Here is an 18203-nt window from a genome sequence, read left to right as displayed (position 1 = left end):
TGAAGAGTGTAGACATCAATTGATTGGTTGTGCCGTGTTTACACCCTCTGCAACACAAAAGTTCACAATGATTGGTAACCAAAGCTCTTAAATATTGCAAAGATAAAGGAAAAATGTAAAGTGCAAATGTCATGAGTAGGGCACAAGATGATGCTACTAATCTAGTTTCCTTATTGTGTACAACACTGATCTATATTTAGATGAGACTAAAATATCCCTAACCATTTCCTGGATCTTTGGTATACAATGATTTGGAAAACGGAATCTATGCATTTTAAATTTTCTGGTTCTACTTGGTTCTTTTCATTTTTCATTCAGATTTAGCCTTGTGCCAGTAGAGTCTTCAATTTGATAGCGCACATCACTCATTGGTTTCTTGATTAATCACATTTTTCAGAGACAGAAGGTTTTTGTTTTGCATTATAGGACATACACAAAATAAACTGAGAATGAGAGAGAGAGAAAGGAGAGCGAGACTGGCTGAAAATATTGGTCGGTTAGGTATAAAAGTTTATTGAATATTTGGGGCTTTTTACCTCTACTTGCAAGTGGAAGAAAGCAAAGCACTGCTACTACTTCTGGAAATCCAGATTTTCCTAAACTATTTTCAATAGGCATTCTCAAGTCTATGACAATTTTCTTCCTCATTTAGGCACAATTAACCTTATCTGCAGGCTCTATACTCATAATATGTTCATTGCTTTGAGATGAACTTGAAAGTACCTAACCATATCTGCTTTGTATTTGTTTTTTTTTACCCTAGTAATATACATGGACATACGGTTTCACTGAGAGGGGCTACTCAAATTTTGCTTACCCAACAACTCATACACAACCATAAAAATCTAAGTGTTCTCAATTCTCATGTCACTGACTTTTTTCTGAACGTGTTATCATTGATAATCAACCTAGTCCCATTTAGCATTTACTAGCTTACCCAGAACCAACAACCATAACCCACTTAATTACTTAGGGGATTAAAGCGTGCGTGCACACACATACATACACACACAACAGTGATACTGGAATGTACAGTATGGCCTACTTTAAATTAAAAAGAACCCCCATAGTATGATTGTTTCCAGCTTCTCAGCAGCGAATTAAAAGCTGTTTGGTATCGTGAAGATTACAGAAGCAATCACATTTATAGGTCTGCTTTGCATACCAACTCTATTAATTTCCATACTCAGGGTAGCTTCGCATTTCCAAGCATGTTAACATAGATGCCATTTGGGATAATCACTTAGAAAAAAAAAATAAAAGGAAGATAGAGGAAGAGAGGAGAGGAGAGCCAGAAAAATGGTCCTCACAAATCAAGTTCTGTTTGAAATATATTGATTCTGATAAATACAAAAATGAAAAGACAAATGAGGGTTCCTGATGGCCAGACCCAGGAGTCACACTCAGAGACCAAATTAGCAGGAAATCACATATTGGAATTCACTTATTGTGCCAGCCCTGCACCTTGTCATTACAGACTCTAATTATTGAAACAATTTCATTGGCGTCATTTCATCAGGAGGTGCACAGGCTTCACCTTGGACAGCTCCCTTGATGCTCAACAGCGCGTCTTCATTAATGTGTTTCGACTCCTCCAGTGTGTCCCAGCCTCACAGAACAATCCAGTCCAGTGTGCCTTTGTTTTTCTTTCCTTTAAACTTGTTAGCCACATACCATAGGACTGAAGGAACTTCGCTAGTGTCAAAAGCAAACCTGAGATCATAAGAGCCAATGTGGAATCACCTTCCTTGCAAAGACCTTGGAGCATCTGATCAGCTTACTTTATTTTATTTTATTTTTTTGAGACACAGTCTCGCTCTGTCACCCAGGTTGGAGTGCAATGGTGCGATCTTGGCTCATTGCAGCCTCCACCTCCTGGGTTCAAGTGATTCTCCTGCCTCAGCCTCCCGAGTAGCTGGGACTACAGGCATGTGCCACCATGCCCAGCTAAGTTTTGTATTTTTAGTAGAGATGGGGTTTCACCAGGTTGCCCAGACTGGTCTTGAACTCCTGGCCTCAAGCCATCCATCATCCTTGGCCTCCCAAAGTGGCAAGATTACAGGCGTGAGCCATCACACCTGGCTGCATCTGATCAGTTTAGATCAATTGTTTCCATACTCTTCATTTCCAACTGTTAAGCAAGGTACTCAAGAGCCTATAATTAAATGCTTATTTGTCTACCATTAATTTTAAATTCCATTGTACTGATACTGTACTTGTTATGCATTTAGCAATGTACCCTAACACTTCTTAAAGATAAAACAATACGATATTGACATTAAAAATAGAAAGAGATCATAACCACAGATATGAGGGATGCATATTGTAAATAAATCAATTGGAATTTGGGAGGATTTGAGTTTAATCCACAGAATAATCAGTAGAAGTTTTGAATCTTTCTAAAGACCATCTTGTTAGCCTTAAGAATGAGAGTTTTTGATTCCTACGTCTAAAAATTCCCAGAAGCCAATGTGATACTCTCACCATTATTTTGATCTAATGCTATGTATGAGAAACTACAGGTAGAACAGCAATCTGCAAGAAGGCAATGATTTTGCTCTTGGGGGTCTGCCCAGGGGAAATGAATTTCATTTCCTTTGCACAGTGTAGAACTCTCATTGGAGGCTGACAGCCCCCCTTTCTGAGAGCAGTCTAGAAATACCCACTGATGACAAAATACTAAAAAGAGATGCATATCACTCTATTAACCTCTAAGTTGACCAGGCCCTAATTCAAGAATTTCTATCTTGGGTCAAGCAGTTACATATGAAAAATAATCAGAAAACATTTAGTTTAGAAAATACCACATCCTGAGACACAGTCATAAACATTAGTAAATTCAAATAAGAGCAGAGTCTAAAAGCATCTTCGAGTGACATTGCTTACAGTTTAGAATTGACTGGTCCTCAATGAATTCAGCTGGCTGATTGATATGGAACACTTTCTGCTGAAATCCAGGAGTGCAGTCCAAATCTTCTGCAGATGTTAGCAGCAGCACCTGAGAAAACCGAAGCCATCAATATTTTAATAGCGGCTTATGTGTTTGCCCTGCTCACTTTCACCAAATCTGCAACTTTTAGAAATAAGCTGAGGTTTTGATTTCATTTCCCAAATGAAGAGGTAAGTTGATACTTTTCCAGTGGCTGCCAACAATTCTTTTTGGCACTGATATCTGGAGAACACGCAAATGGAACAGCTGCTGCAGTTTCCATTAAGTTGCAGTTAAAGAAATAACTTCATCAGATTTTTACACCTGCTAAGATTCTCACCATGGATTCCATGTGTGAAATTTTATTACAGAAACTGTCAATTTTCCATGATGCCTAAGCTAAAACCAACTTCATTTTTATATAAGCAAAGAAGCATTGTCATCTATGAAGAGGAGGAAAGAGAAAATGTAACTATTCTGTTGGAATTTAGTTCTAAAAGGAAACCCGGGCCTGTTAAGCCTTCACTGTGGCCCAATATGGTGAGCATGAGCCACTGGTGGCTACTCAGTACTTTAAAGGTCATAGGTCTGAAATTGACATGTTGTAAGTATAAGATACAAGTTGGATTTTGTTGCCTAAATAAGGAAAAGAATGTAAAATAGTCAATAATTTTATATTAATCACGTGGAAATGACAGTATTTTACATATGAAGCTAAATATATGTTATTAAAATTAATGTCATCAGTTTCTTATTCCTTTTGTAAACTTGGCTACTATAAAACTTAAAATTTACAATTGCTTTCAAAGGCACAGTTTTGTCTTTGTAGATGCTTGAGACACTTCATCCAATGGTCAAAAAATTAGGTTACATGATTTGGAACATAATGTATGGAATGTAAGTGGCTCTCTCCTGGACAAGGTGTAACTTAGTGAAATAAGAAAGGGTCTTAAGGTTTAGTATGCAAAGGCTACAACCCCATAAAAACAGGGATTACCTCCCAGCCACAACCAACCACCAGTTCTACTGAGCACCTACCACACATCCGGGGACAGAGAAGAGGCTCCATAACACTTAAATGAAAGCTACCATTTTTGAGCCCTTATTATTTGGTAATTACTGTGTTAAACTCACCATATACATAATCTAATTTAATCTCCACAGCAGGCCTATGAAATATGTGTTGTTATAAGGTATATTTTATAGAAGATGAATCCAAAATTCTAGAAAGGTTAATAAGCTTGCCTAAGATCATACAGTTAGAATGGGTGCAGCCTGGCCGGGCGCGGTGGCTCAAGCCTGTAATCCTAGCACTTTGGGAGGCCGAGACGGGTGGATCACAAGGTCAGGAGATCGAGACCACGCTGGCTAATACGGTGAAACCCCGTCTCTACTAAAGAATACAAAAAACTAGCCGGGCGACGAGGTGGGCGCCTATAGTCCCAGCTACTTGGGAGGCGGAGGCAGGAGAATGGCGTAGACCTGGGAGGCGGAGCTTGCAGTGAGCTGAGATCCGGCCACCGCACTCCATCCTGTGCGACAAAGCCAGACTCCGTCTCAAAAAAAAAAAAAAAAAAAAAAATGGGTGCAGCCAGCATCTGACTCTAGGCTCAAGTGTCCTGAAAGGCACTCTGTCAGAGCCCTACCCATTCCCCTCAGACCTTCTGTGTCAATGTGCAAGACTTTGCATTTTTTTTTTTTCTTCATCTGAGATATGTCTCTAAAGCTTGTGGAAGGGTATTTTATCTGAACATAGTGCCAGAAGAGAGTGTTTGGAAATTAACATCCTGGGAGTGGCCCTTAACCAATAACTGATGGAAAATGGTATGTAAATACCCCAACTCCCTTACCCCTCTGGTGAGATCACTTGGAGATATGCATTTTTGTCTCCCAGTTTCCACCTGGGACTGAGAGCCAATGTCCACCAGAGTATCTGGCTTGATAACTCACATTCATTACCTGCCTTCTCTTCCTTGACTTATTTCCTCACTCCCTATTCGTACTTTTTCTATTTTTTTTAACTTTCAAAACTTCTTTTTTTTGAGACCAAGTTTTGCCATGTTGCCCAGGCTGGAGTTCAGTCATGGCTCACTGCAGCCTCAACATCCTGGGCTCAAGCGACCCTCCCACCTCAGCCTCCCAAGTAGCTGAGACTACAGGCACTAGTCACCATGCCCAGCGAATTTTTCTGTTTTTTTGTAGTGAGGAGGTTTCACTATGTTGCTCAGGCTGTTCTCGAACTTCTGAGCTCAAGTCATCCACCTACCTCGGCCTCCCAGAGTGTCAAGATTACAGGCATGAGCCACTGCATCCAACTAGTATTTTTCTTAAACCAGTTTCTGCCGTCACTCAAATTACTTGCACTCAAATCCTCTACTCTGTGTCTGTTTCTTAGAAAACAAAACTTCAAAATCAGACCGCAAAATCCTAACCACTGCACACAGACAGTTGAAGAAAATTCATTATCATCCCCACCAGAGAACTCAAAGCAGTGTCAAAAGGTTGGAAGCTGTGGAACCAGGGCTTCTCTCTAAATATCAGCCCCCTGAAATGCACTGAACCCCAAAGAAGGGAGCAAGAATCAATCTCAAGAGGTTCACCGTGTGGCTGGCCTGAACGCCATCAGAGAAATGGAAATGGGGGAGTCATCACCCTGACCAACATCATCTCCCTCAAATCAAAGGGAAAAGAATGCTGTGGTCCCGCATCTGTACGGTTCCGCTTGTGATCATGGATTCCCTTGTCTTGAGAGCAGGCTCCGGTTAGATCACTCTGAAAGCAATCATCATGCTGGCATCCCAAGTGGCACATACACAGAACGCAGACCCAGGAGTCAGAAAAATCTGCTGGCAATTTTGCAAGCAGAAAATCTAGAACTGGCCAATATTAATTCAGTTAACTAGCAGATGGTCAAGGGTCGTCTCCAAACACCCAGTGCCTACAATTATGTGTTAACCTTCTAATTGGCTAATTCTGCTCTCAGCTCCCAGACCAGGAAACTGGATATCCCTTAGGAAGTAAGGAAGGTGAAATTTCTCCCAGAATCCTGAGCATAAAAAGCCAGGACTGAGAGAAAGCACAGTTAGTGATGAGAACAGCACTCTGCGGGTGCGCTGTGTGTTCTCCATCTTTGTCTATCTGTGGCTCAGTCTCTGAGATTACTTGGCAGGGCTCATTCAGGATTCCTCTAGAGTTACAAAGAAAAACAAAAATGAACCTTTTTCCAGCTGCTGACTCTTAACGAGTGGGGGAGCAGTAGGAGAACACCCAAAAGCACAGTTTTATCTTTACAAATTCTTGGGACATTTCACCTACCAAGCAAAATTAAAGTTAAATGATTTGTAACACAAAGGTACACAGTACACTGCTGGGCCAGGGGTGACTTAGTGAGGTGAGCATTAGTCAAATCATTCATTCATTTACTCACTCCTCATGCATTATTCATTCACAAATACCTATTAGACTCCTAGGATTCAGTGAGGACTTTGCCACACATTCTCCAAAGCAATGAGAAAAGAGCTACACAGGACAAGGAGTCAATAATTGTTAAATATAATTATGGTCTCAAAAAGAAAAGAGGTATGAACAAATCATAATTTAAGTGATTCACCAAGATTAAAATTTAACTTGAAAGGAAAATATAGATCTCTTTAGGAGCATGTAGAAGTTGGGGTATTGGTAAGTCTAACCTCATCTAGGGTATCAAGGAAAGCAAAACCACAAAAGAGACATTTCCGCTGGGATCTCAAAGATGATTAAGAATTATCTGGGTAAAGGGAGAAGAATGCAGGCTCATCTTTTAAACCAACACACTCTTCGCTTACACATGAATTATTTTGTGGCTCTTTGAGTTTCATGTAACACATCACTGATATTACAAAACTGCATTTAAAAATGATTCCAGGCTAATTTAGGACTTCCCCAAAAGCTAAATATCTTACCAGTCAATAGTTGTAGAATGTTCTAGTTACTGCTATTGCCCTTTGATTTCTTAAGAGAATTCAAAACAGTATCTATGCTTGAACTTGCCACGGATATCCACTCTTCAATTTCATTCACACTAAGTATGGTAATGGGATGTAAAGCAGTAAAGCAGCACCCCTCATTGTTGTAAGAATTAGTATTTGGACATTACTCCCAAACCAGTCAAGCCCTTTCTCCAATATTACCATATGTTATATGGACATAGTTTTCCCCAAATCCTCTAAAAGTTTTCTAGACTATATGCTCTGAGCATCATTCCAAATTTATCTTTAATACCATGGCAATCATAGTCTTCCTCTATGACATTTTTGTCCATTTATGCATCAGTGAGTACCTAACAAATGAGAGGTAACCAAGACACCTTTGAAAGTACAGTAATAATCAAATTCTGTGATTTACAAAAGATTTCTCTTATCTAAAAATCAACATCAGTCTGCTACAAAGATTCATTTTTCAGACAGACTATTAGCACAGGTCTAAGCTACACTGGCTCAGGGTGAATCTTATTTACCAGTGGGCTATCCTTGGGCAAGTAGCCTTCTGTGTCTCAGTTTTCTAAGCTGAAAAGCAGGAGTAATGGTATCTTACAAGTTATAAGGATTAAGTGAGTTAATTATTGTAAAGAGCCTTAAGTAGTACCTGGTACATAGTACTTGCTCAATAAATGCTTGCTATTGTTATTTGTATGTATTGTATTTAAATCCATATTCAGGATTCACTGATATTCTCCAGAGTAGACATTGACAATATTACCAACATATTATTACTTTTGCTGTTACTATAAAACTGTTCAGTGAATAGACTGTTCAGGCTACGCACAGGGATATAGCAGGGACCTAAATCAGACAGTAGAAGATCAGGGGGCATTTGCATCTCGGGATCAGCTTCACAATGAGAACATCAGTGCCTGATGTTATTGAGTTGTGTTACCTTCGTAGGTCACCAAGCATCCTTTAAAGTAGTAGCTCAGAGATCTCTCTTTCATGCAGGAGCCACCACCCTAAATTTATGCACAGACAGCAATTTCTTTTTTTTTTTTGCTCTGTCGCCCAGGCTGGAGTTCAGTGGCGCGATCTTGGCTCACTGCAAACTCCACTGCCCAGGTTCACACCATCCTCCTGCCTCAGCCTTCCTAGTGGCTGGGACTATAGGCACCCGCTACCACGCCGGGTTAATTTTTTGTATTTTTAATAGAGACGGGGTTTCACCACGTTAGCCAGGATGGTCTCGATCTCCTGACCTTGTGATCCGCCCCCCTTGGCCTCCCAAAGTGCTGGGATTACAGGCGTGAGCCACCGCGCCCGGCCTGAGACAGTAAATTCTTAAATCACACTCTTTATACCTGGTTTTCTTTTTAGCTTCCATTTATTTGCTGCAGTACGGAACTTTCTTAAAAAGAAAGGGTTTTTGTTTATCCTGACAGGTACTGATTCAAGAATATAGCCAACTTTGGAGTTCGCTTCCAGAGAAAGGATTTTTTTCTTTTTCTCTCCCATACTGTGGGTTGCCAACTGGCAGCGTACGGGATGGATGTGGCCAGTAGATGTGGTTAGTTTAGCCAGAGAAGTCTGTCATCAAGTTAAATTGTCATGTTATGGAGAGTGCCCCTCTCCAAGCTTTCCTTCTCAGCACCACTCCCTGTTCTTGTTCCTGCTCACTCAATTCAGTTAAACACTTGCCTAGATGTCTAGGCATTTGAGTTGGCAACCTTTGCTTTAGATTTTGCAAATACCTCTTTGAGCTATAAGAACTGTCATTGAGATTAGTCTCTGGCTACTTGTCACAATAGGACCTGGTGCTGCTGCTCCATTACAATTTTAGCCATGGGACTAAGCACTGGCCAACAGAATAAGGGTGGAAGGATTCTCATCTTTTCTAGACATGGCCCTTGAATGTCCTGCATGATATCTTCTCTTCTCCTATCCATGAAAATAGGAAATAAGGACTCCCAAGGTGGCAGAGTCATCCAATACAAAGAGCCCAGAATCAGTCACTCACAGAAGACAGTGACTCAGGAGAACTGCCCCGCAAGACACATCCACGCAACCCTGTACAAAGTCACTGAGATTTGGCATTGTTTGTTACAGAAGCTGACTGTACACTAAACATCCATGGAACAAGGGGGCCAAAGTCTTTGATACCACTGACATCACAGATATGTCCCAGAGACCAGTGAGAAGCATCAAGATTGAAGAAAAACGTGACACAACTATCTCCAAAGCAGCCACAAATAAAGAGAGAAACTTCCTGCCACAAATAATTATCTTATCAGGTTGGGAACACTCTCAGGTTCCATCCCCTCTTAAACCAGCTCCAAAAAGGTATTTTCCAAACCAACACCCTAGTGTCTCTGGGATCCTTGCTGTTTTCCTATCTCCAACTCTTTGCTTTTTTGTCATTAGTGTGAGTGGATAGTACTTTATCCCTGCCACAAAACACTTCTGGTTTACTCTTGTTAAAGTCAGTGTACTGAGATCAGTTTGGAGGGTCTCAGATTTGTGGGGAAGAAAGGATACTTGCAGGATGTAAAAATATCACAGCAATGTATTTTGATTGATTCTTTATCCTTCCAAAGAGCACAAGCTCAGAGTCCTGGAAGGTTTTATAAAGGCACACTGCCTACAGCATGAAGCAATGTAGCATTCCAGGACATGAGAATGCACACTCATACACACACATGTACACACATGTGCATGTACTCACTGTGTGTATAAACTCATGTCATCCACGCTCCTGCTGAGTCTGACCTCCTTAAAATATTCCTGGTGTTTTACAGCCCCAGGAACACAGAACACCAGACACCTTGTTGGTCATTAAGGTCACAGACACTTCCGAGTGATTTTGTAGTTCTTGGGGACGTAAAAGGGGAGACTGCTTTTAGTTTGGTCCGTCCTATTGTTGCTTTCTTTTCTTTCCTTCTTTTTTTCTTTCTTTTTTTTTTTTTTTTTTTTTTGAGATGGAGTCTCACTCTGTTGCCCAGGCTGGAATGCAGTGGTGTGATCTTGGCTCACTGCAACCTCCGCCTCGCAGGTTCAAGCAATTCTCCTGCCTTAGCCTCCCAAATAGCTGGAATTACAGGCGTCCACCACTACCCCCAGCTAATTTTTTTGTATTTTTAGTAGAGATGGGGTTTCACCATGTTGGCCAGGCTGGTCTCGAACTCCTGACCTCGTGATCTGCACCCCCCCCCCCCACCTTGGCCTCCCAAAGTGCTGGGATTACAGGCATGAGTCATGGAGCCCGGCCTTATTGTTGCTTTCATACAAAACTTGAAACTAACATCCTAGACTTTATTTCTAAAAGATGCTACCCAACATACTCTCCTCAAACTATAAATAAGGAAGCTGCATGTACAGGCATCCCTCGGAGATACTGTAGGTTCGGTTCCAGACCATACCAATAAAACGAATATTACAATAAAGTGAGTCACGTGAACTTTTTGCCTTCCCAGTGCATATAAAAGTTATGTTTACATTATAATGTAGTCTGTTAAGTATGTAATAGCATTATTTCTAAAAACAAAGTACATACCTTAATTTAAAAATACTTTGTTACTAAAAGTGATAATGATTCTCTGAACCTTCAAACTCCATTTTGATGGCTGCTGACTGATCAGGGTGGTGGTTGTGAAGGTTGGAGAGGCTGTGGCAATTTCTTAAACTAGGAAAACAAGGTTTTCCTTGAGGTTTGCCAATCTATCAACTCTTCCTTTCATGAATGATTCCCCTATAGCATGTGATGCTATCTGGTAGCATCTAACCCACAGGAGAACTTTTTCAAAATTGAAAGCAGTCCTCTCACTGCTTTATCAACTAAGTTTAGGTACGATTCTAAATCCTTTATTGTCTCTGCAACAATCTTCACAGCATCTTCAGGAGGATTAGGTTCCAACTCAAGAAACCACTTTCTTCACTCATCCATAAGAAGCAACTCCTCATCCATTCACGTTTTATCATGAGCTTGCAGCAATTCAAACACATATTCAAGCTCTACTTCTAATTCTAGTTCTGTTGCCATTTTGACCACATCTGTACTTCCTTCCTCCACTGAAGTCTTGGACTTCTCAAAGTCATCCACGAGGACTGAAATCAACTTCTTCTAAACTCCTGTTATTTTTGACATTTTAACCTCCCCCTAGGAATCACAGATGTTCTTAGTGGCATCTAGAATGGTAAATACTTTTCAGCAACTTTTCAACTCATTTTGTGCTGATCCACCAGAGGAATCACTATCTTGAGAAGTTGTAGCCTTACAAAATTTATTTCTTTAATAATAAAACTTGAAAGTCAATATTTCTCTTGATTCATGGGCTGCAAAATGGAAGTTATACTAGCAGGTGTGAAAACAACATTTATCTCCTTATATATCTCCATTAAAACTTTTGGATGACCAGGTACATTGTCAATGAACAGTAAGATTTTGAAGGGAATATAGTTTTCTGAGCAGTAGTTCTCAACAGTGGGCTTAAAACATTGAATAAACCATGTTGTAAAGAGATGTACTGTCATCCAGGCTTTGTTGTTCCTTTTGCAGAACACAGGCAGAGTAGATTCAGCTTAATTCTTAAGGGCCCTAAGATGTTTGCAATGGTGACTAAGCATTGGCTTCAACTTAAAGTCACCAGTTGCATTAGTCCCAAATAAAAGAGTTTGCTTGTCCTTTACTTCTTCTCTCTAGCTATGAAAGTCCTAGTTGGAATCTTCGTCCAGTATAAGGTATTTCAACCACATAGAAAACTTATTATTTAATGTATCCACCTTCATCAATGATCTTAACTAGATCTTCTGGATGACTTGCTGCAGTTTCTATATCAGCACTTCCTGCTTCACCTCACACTTTTTATTTCATTTATTTATTTATCTGAGACAGTCTCACTCTGTCACCAGGCTGGAGTGCAGTGGCATAATCTCAGCTCACTGAAACCTCCTACTCCCTGGTTCAAGCAATTCTTCTGCCTCAGCCTCCCAAGTAGCTGGTATTACAGGTATGCACCACCACACCCAGCTAATATTTGTAGTTTTAGTAGAGACGGGGCTTCACCATGTTGGCCAGGACGGTGTTGCTCTCCTGACTTCATGATCCACCTGCTTCGGCCTCCAAAAGTGCTGGAATCACAGGCGTGAGCCACTGTACCCGGCTTTCACCTCACACTTTTATGTTATAGAGATAGTTTCTTTCCTTAAACGTCACACACTAACCTCTAGCTTCCAACTTTTCTCCTGCAGCTTCCTCACCTCTCAACCGTCAGACAATTGAAAGGAGTTAAGGCCTTGCTCAGGATTAGGTTTTGGTTTAAGGGAATGTTGTGGCTGGTTTGAGCATCTATTCAGACCACGAAAACTTTCTCCATGTCAGCAATAAGGCTGTCTTACTTTCTTATCATTCATGTGTTCAGTGGAATAGCACTTTTAATTTCCTTCAGGAACTTTTCCTTTGCATTCACAACTTTACTGTTTGGCACAAGAAACCTAGCTTTCAGCCTATCTCAGCTTTTGACATGCCTTCCTCACCTAGCTTAATCATTTCTAGGTTTGATTTAAAGAGAGAGACGTGCAACTCCTCCTTTCTGTTGAACACTTAGAGGCAAAGAACGTGCTTTATTGTAGGCTAATTCAATGGCCTAACGTCAATGCTGCTGTGTTTCAGGGAATAAGAAGGTTGGAGGAGAAGGAGACAGATGGGTAAAGGACCAGTTGGTGGAACAGTCAGGACACACACTTACCAATTAAGTTTGGCATCTTATATGGGCACAGTTCATGCCCCCCCCCCACCAAAAAAATATCACAATAGTAACATCAAAGGTCACTAGCCAGAGATCAGCAAAACAGACAAAGTAATAATTTTAAAAACAGTAAAGAAACCAGGAGAATTACCAAAACATGAGACAGAGACACAAATTGATCACATACCGTTGGAAAAACAGCACTGATAAACTTGCTGAGTGTAGAATTGTCAAGGCGAAAGTTGATCCTACAAACTGGGTTATTCTTGTCATACCCAACTAAAACAAAGCCAAGAAGCCAGAGAAAAAAAACAAGGGACACGAAGCATTGCTCCAACAACGTAAATCTCTGCAAGCCTGACTGCTGTAACCTGAACCCAGTTTTACCAATAGCTTCAAGATAATTAGCTGCAACTCCAGGACTAATTTTCTCACTGATGTTACTCACCAGCTGAAGCTTGCCAGCTTCCCAGAACCTTACTAGTGTCAGTGAACTTTCTCAAAGAGCAATACCTAACATTTCTCACTGTTACAAAACCTCCAGCTTTCTGTTTGTTCTTTGAACATACCAAAGACTGTCTCATCTGCATAAATGCCCCAAATTGCAAGTCTTTCTTCCCAAATGAAATGCTAAATTTAGAGATTCATCTCGACATTTTTGACTTCAACACCACACATCTTCAATTTGTAAAACATACAATATCCGTGAAGTACAAAAAAAAAAAAAAAAAAAAAAAAGTGAAGCACAACAAAACAAGAAACAAGGGAAAGCATGGGGCAAAAAGCCAAAACTAACCTAAGTCCAAACTCTGGCTGTGTGGTCATTTCTCTGGCTTTTGGCAAATTAATTCAGAGTGAATGACCTTACATGCTCTTTGCAAGAGAAACAGTCACTGGGAGGCTTTAATGAGATAATGCAAACAGAATTGACAATAGTCCCCTAAAGATATTCTCACCCTACACCCCAGGACCTGTGAGTGTACTAGATTACATGGCAAAGGGTAACTAAGGTTGGCAATCAGCTAACATTAAAACAGCATGCTCCTCCTGGATTACGTAATTACATAAACCCAACGTAATCACAAGTATCTTTGAAAATGGAAGAAAGGATAAGAGAAAGAAATGTGATGATGAAGGTGAGGGCAGAGTGATGTGGTATGAGATGAACTCAACCTCACATTGCTGACTTTAAAGATGGAGGAAGGGGCCAGGAGCCAAGGAATGTGGGCGGCCTCTAGAAACTGGAGATGGCAGAAAGAGAATTCTCCCCAAGAGACTCCAGAAAGGAATGCATCACTGCCAACACCTCGATTTTAGTCCGGTGAAGCCCATTTTGAACTTCTGACATTCAAAACTGCACAATACTATGCTTGTTTTAAGTTGCTAAATTTGTGATCATTTTTTACAGCAGCCATTGGGAACTGATGCAGTCTATTGTAGCCTGTCCCCACAATAGACTCTCAGAAAATATGGGTTCCCTTTACTTGATACTTTAACACGTAAATATAATTTGGGAAAACCAATGAAGAAGGCAAAATAGAGGAGTTACAAAGAAAGGAATAGCAGAGGGAATATGAAGGAGAGGTGGGGAAGGAAGGGAGAATGAGAGAAGGTCATGGCTTTGGAATGCTTTGACAAGGCTGTCAGAGTCAGGATGTGGCAGTGACTGTCCGAAGTGCTCCTCTCCTTGGCATAAATAAGCATTACCATTCGCTTTTTATTTTATTTTGTTATTTTATTTTTTGCTGTTGTTTTAGTAATTGCCTCTTTCAAGTTATGGGACATTTTGATCTGCCATTATGACAGCATCATCAGGTTCATTTTAAAATCGATCCTCTTAGTGAAAATTTAACATTTCTATTATCTGCCAGCTCTGGCCTAGATACTAGAGATGGAAAAATGAATAAAACCCTAAAACAACTTATCTAGAAGGAAAGACAGACACATGGACATATACTAAAATACAACCTCTGTTCCTATACATTGGGAACCAGTTAGAAAGTAGTTCAGAGTAAAGATTCCCAGGCTAGACTAACTAGACTAACTGGGTCCAAATCTCAATTTTTCCAGTTAGTTTCTATGTGACCCTGAGCAAGTTGCTTAACTTCTCTTTGCCTTACTTTCCTCATTTGCAAAACACAACTAATAATTGTGTCTACTCCCATTGGTTGTAGGAAGTCAATGAGTCAACACAAATCAAATGTTTCAGGACAGAAACTGGTTCACAGTAGGTGTTATGTGCTAGTTATTGATATTGATATCTGATATATATTTATTATCTAATAAGTATACATTAATATCATAGTTCTATTAATATAGAGGGTATGTATAAAGTATTGTGGAAATAAAGAAGAAGGAACAACAAGCTCTTCGGATGAAAACAAGGACTGGGACCATGTCACAGACCAAGGACATATTAGAAAGATGATTGAAACTTTTCACGTGACAACCTCTAAGAATAAAGGTTCCATGCAGAAGTTTGATCAATGCAAATACCATAGCATGCCAGTTCAAGAAACAGTGAGCCATTTGGCAGAAATAAATTCTGGTTCGTTTTCCAGATTATTTGAGGGTGTTTTGTCTCAAAATAGGGCGATGCATGCCCTCTTTCAGCTTGGATAAAACAGAGCCAAGAACAATTCACTCAATGAAATCACAATTTTTGTCTAAATGGAATTAACTCTTTACTATTAAGATTCCAGGATTAAGCCACTGGGCCCACTTGGAAAACTCAAAAGGAAAAATAGTTTTGTAAGAATGTAAGTTAGTGCACTGGGAATGCCTGGCCTGCTGGCTGGCCCTTAGTAGAAACCAGAGGATGTGCCTGCTCAGGGTTGGTGGTATTTACATCTATTTATGAATTTTTTGTAATTAAATTAGTGATGTCAAATGCCAAATAATACAAACTCCCCTTAAGTCAAACAAAGGAGCCCCTATATGAGGTACTCTTGGGTGGGCCTTAGTAGCTCCAGGGAGTTCAACTGAGAAAATGGCGAATGCCTACCATGTACCAAGCACTGGAAAACTTGTCTGGTCTACACCAAAAAACAATGAATCCACAGAGACAACAGATGGGACACTTAGTAAATGAATAGGTCTGGAATTTGAGGCTTCAGCCCAATAGAGGATGCCGCTGGTGGCTGTGGCCAATACCTCTGCCAACCTCTGCCCTCAGTCGCTGCTGCGATGAGTTTCCAAAGAAGTCAGGCTTGCCCCTTAGAGTGCCCTCAGTCTCTGCATTCTGCTTTGGCGCTTTCTCCTACACTGCAGGAGCTTGGCTAATGTGAGGAAAAGCAGAGAGGGGAAAGGAGGGGGAGTTAATGCTCCTGCGGACAGCCCTCAGTGCATTGGAAATGACAGCTGGCTGAATGCTCCCACCTGCCTTCTTGCAGACAGACACATCTGAGAGTCATTCCCTGTGCCTCTCGAGGTCCCTATGGACTGGCCCCTGGCTGTCTACAGCAGTGACCTCAAGGATTCCTTAATATATTGGTTCTCTCTCCTTTCCTGCCTTCTCATCCTTCCTTACTCGTGCTTCCTGGATCACCTCCCTAAGAAAACTACCTATACCTGATTCTCATCTTAGGCTGTGATTTCAGGAAAACATGCCCCCATGTATCAATTTCATATTGCTGCAAAGTAGTACAATCTGAGGGGCTTAAAAATACTTTATTGGCTGGGCGCAGTGGCTCACGCCTGTAATCCCAGCACTTTGGGAGGCTGAGGTGGGCAGATCATGAGGTCTGGAGATCAAGACCCGCCTGGCTAACATGGTGAAACCCTGTCTCTACTAAAAAAAAAAAAAAAAAATAGCAGGGCGTGGTGGCGGGTGCCTGTAGTCCCAGCTACTCAGGAGGCTGAGGCAGGAGAATAGCCTGAACCCAGGAGGTGGAGCTTGCAGTGAGCCGAAATTGCGCCACTGCACTCCAGCCTGGACAACAGAGCAAGACTCCAACTCAAAAAAAATACTTTATTACCTTATAGTTCCAAAGTCTGAAGCCACAGGGCTGAACTCCTTCAGGAGAATCTGTTTTCTCCAGCTAGGTCATCTACATCCTTTAGTTCACAGCCTCCTTCTTTCAAGCCAGCAGCATGGCCTCTTCTCATCCGTTTCTCTCTGGCTCTCTTCCTTCATCACATTGTCTTCTGTTTTCTAACTCTGGTTCCTCCTACTTCCCTTCTATAAGCTTGTGATTACATCATGCTCATCTGGATCATACAGGTAACCTTCACACATTCTGAAAATTAGCATGTGGACTTATTAGGGGACCATTACTCAGCCTACCACAGCCCATGAGAAGCTTCTAAGAGGGAAGGGAAAGTTCTGTAAATACAGCTGTAGTCCAAAATATCCACGAGGGAGTCATTCCATGATCACCCACATTCCTGGCAATATTTACCTGTGAAATCAGGAAAGCCTAAACGAAGACCTCACTGATAGTGAATAGTCACATAGCCAGGCCTGGTGTTGTGTCAGTTTTGCAATTAGACTATGAACTTTTCTTGCCTAGAAATAATTATCAGATCCTACTCGGCCTTGCTGTGAAGTGGAACATTTTATTCCAACTGTGCAGCTCTCAACACTTTCTTTTCTGCCAGACATTAGACAAGACGTCAGATTTCTCATTACATGGGAAGGTTTTTATTAATTATCTTTCAGAAGCAAAGTCCTGTTTGTAATTTACTTTTTCACACCGGAAAAATTCTTCTATTGAACTAAAATGTCTATCTTGTTAAGCTGTTTTTTTTGTTTTGTTTTGTTTTGTTTTTGTTTTTTTCCTGCTAAAGTTTCTCATTCTGGAAAGTTCTAGAAGAAAAGAAACAAATCAAGCACACATTGGTGTGGAAAGCAAGGAACTGACTGTGTTAAGCAGAATGCCACATATCTTCCCCAGGATGGAGTATATGAATATGCGTCTTTTCTTTAAAATCTAACTGCCTAATAGACAGTTAAGATGTTTCCCCAAATGTTCATACAAACATTTGACCATCCTGAATTAAAAGGAATGTGAACAATTGCTCATTGGATGCCAATTGGTCGTATTCTGAAGGACTCATTCACTGATGCAAGCAGCATCTACTGAGTGCATACTGTGTGTCAGTGCCAAGACAATATACATAAATTGGCATTATACACAAAAAGGCAAGGTGCCTATCTTCAGGAAACACAGAACATCGTAGGAAAGACTGACATGCTAATACCTTCTTTAAAAACACAATTTAAGAAGTTTAAGGATGGGCTGGGCGCGGTGGCTCACACCTGTAATCCCAGCACTTTGGGAGGATGAGGCGGATGGATCATGAGGTTAGGAGTTCGAGACCAGCCAGGCCAAGATGGTGAACCCTCATCCCTACTAAAAATACAAAAATTAGCTGAGTGCGGTGGCTGGTGTCTGCAATTCCAGCTACGTGGGAGGCTGAGGCAGGAGAATCGCTTGAACCAGGGAGGCAGAGGTTGCAGTGAGCCAAGAATGTGCCACTGCACTCTAGCCTGGGTGACAGAGCAAGACTCCATCTCAAAAAAAGAAAAAATTAAGGATGGAGTTGGTAATCTAATACAAGGATGCT

The 18203-nt window shown here is 40.9% G+C and overlaps 1 protein-coding gene across 1 annotated transcript in view; it reads right to left on the bottom strand.

The window, feature by feature from the left end:
• Positions 1–18203, bottom strand: part of CDH13 (cadherin 13) — a 1108439-nt gene that overhangs the window by 870240 nt on the left and 219996 nt on the right. Inside the window, exon 2 of the mRNA XM_023226862.2 lies at positions 2887–2998. Within this exon, the coding sequence (XP_023082630.1) occupies positions 2887–2998 (112 nt within the window). The remainder of the gene's footprint in view (positions 1–2886; positions 2999–18203) is intronic.

The sequence above is a fragment of the Piliocolobus tephrosceles genome, chromosome 17 (assembly GCF_002776525.5).
Source record: "Piliocolobus tephrosceles isolate RC106 chromosome 17, ASM277652v3, whole genome shotgun sequence".
Taxonomy (NCBI): domain Eukaryota; kingdom Metazoa; phylum Chordata; class Mammalia; order Primates; family Cercopithecidae; genus Piliocolobus; species Piliocolobus tephrosceles.
The sequence above is the reverse complement of the archived record's forward strand: the minus strand, read 5'-3'. Positions and strand labels throughout refer to the sequence as shown.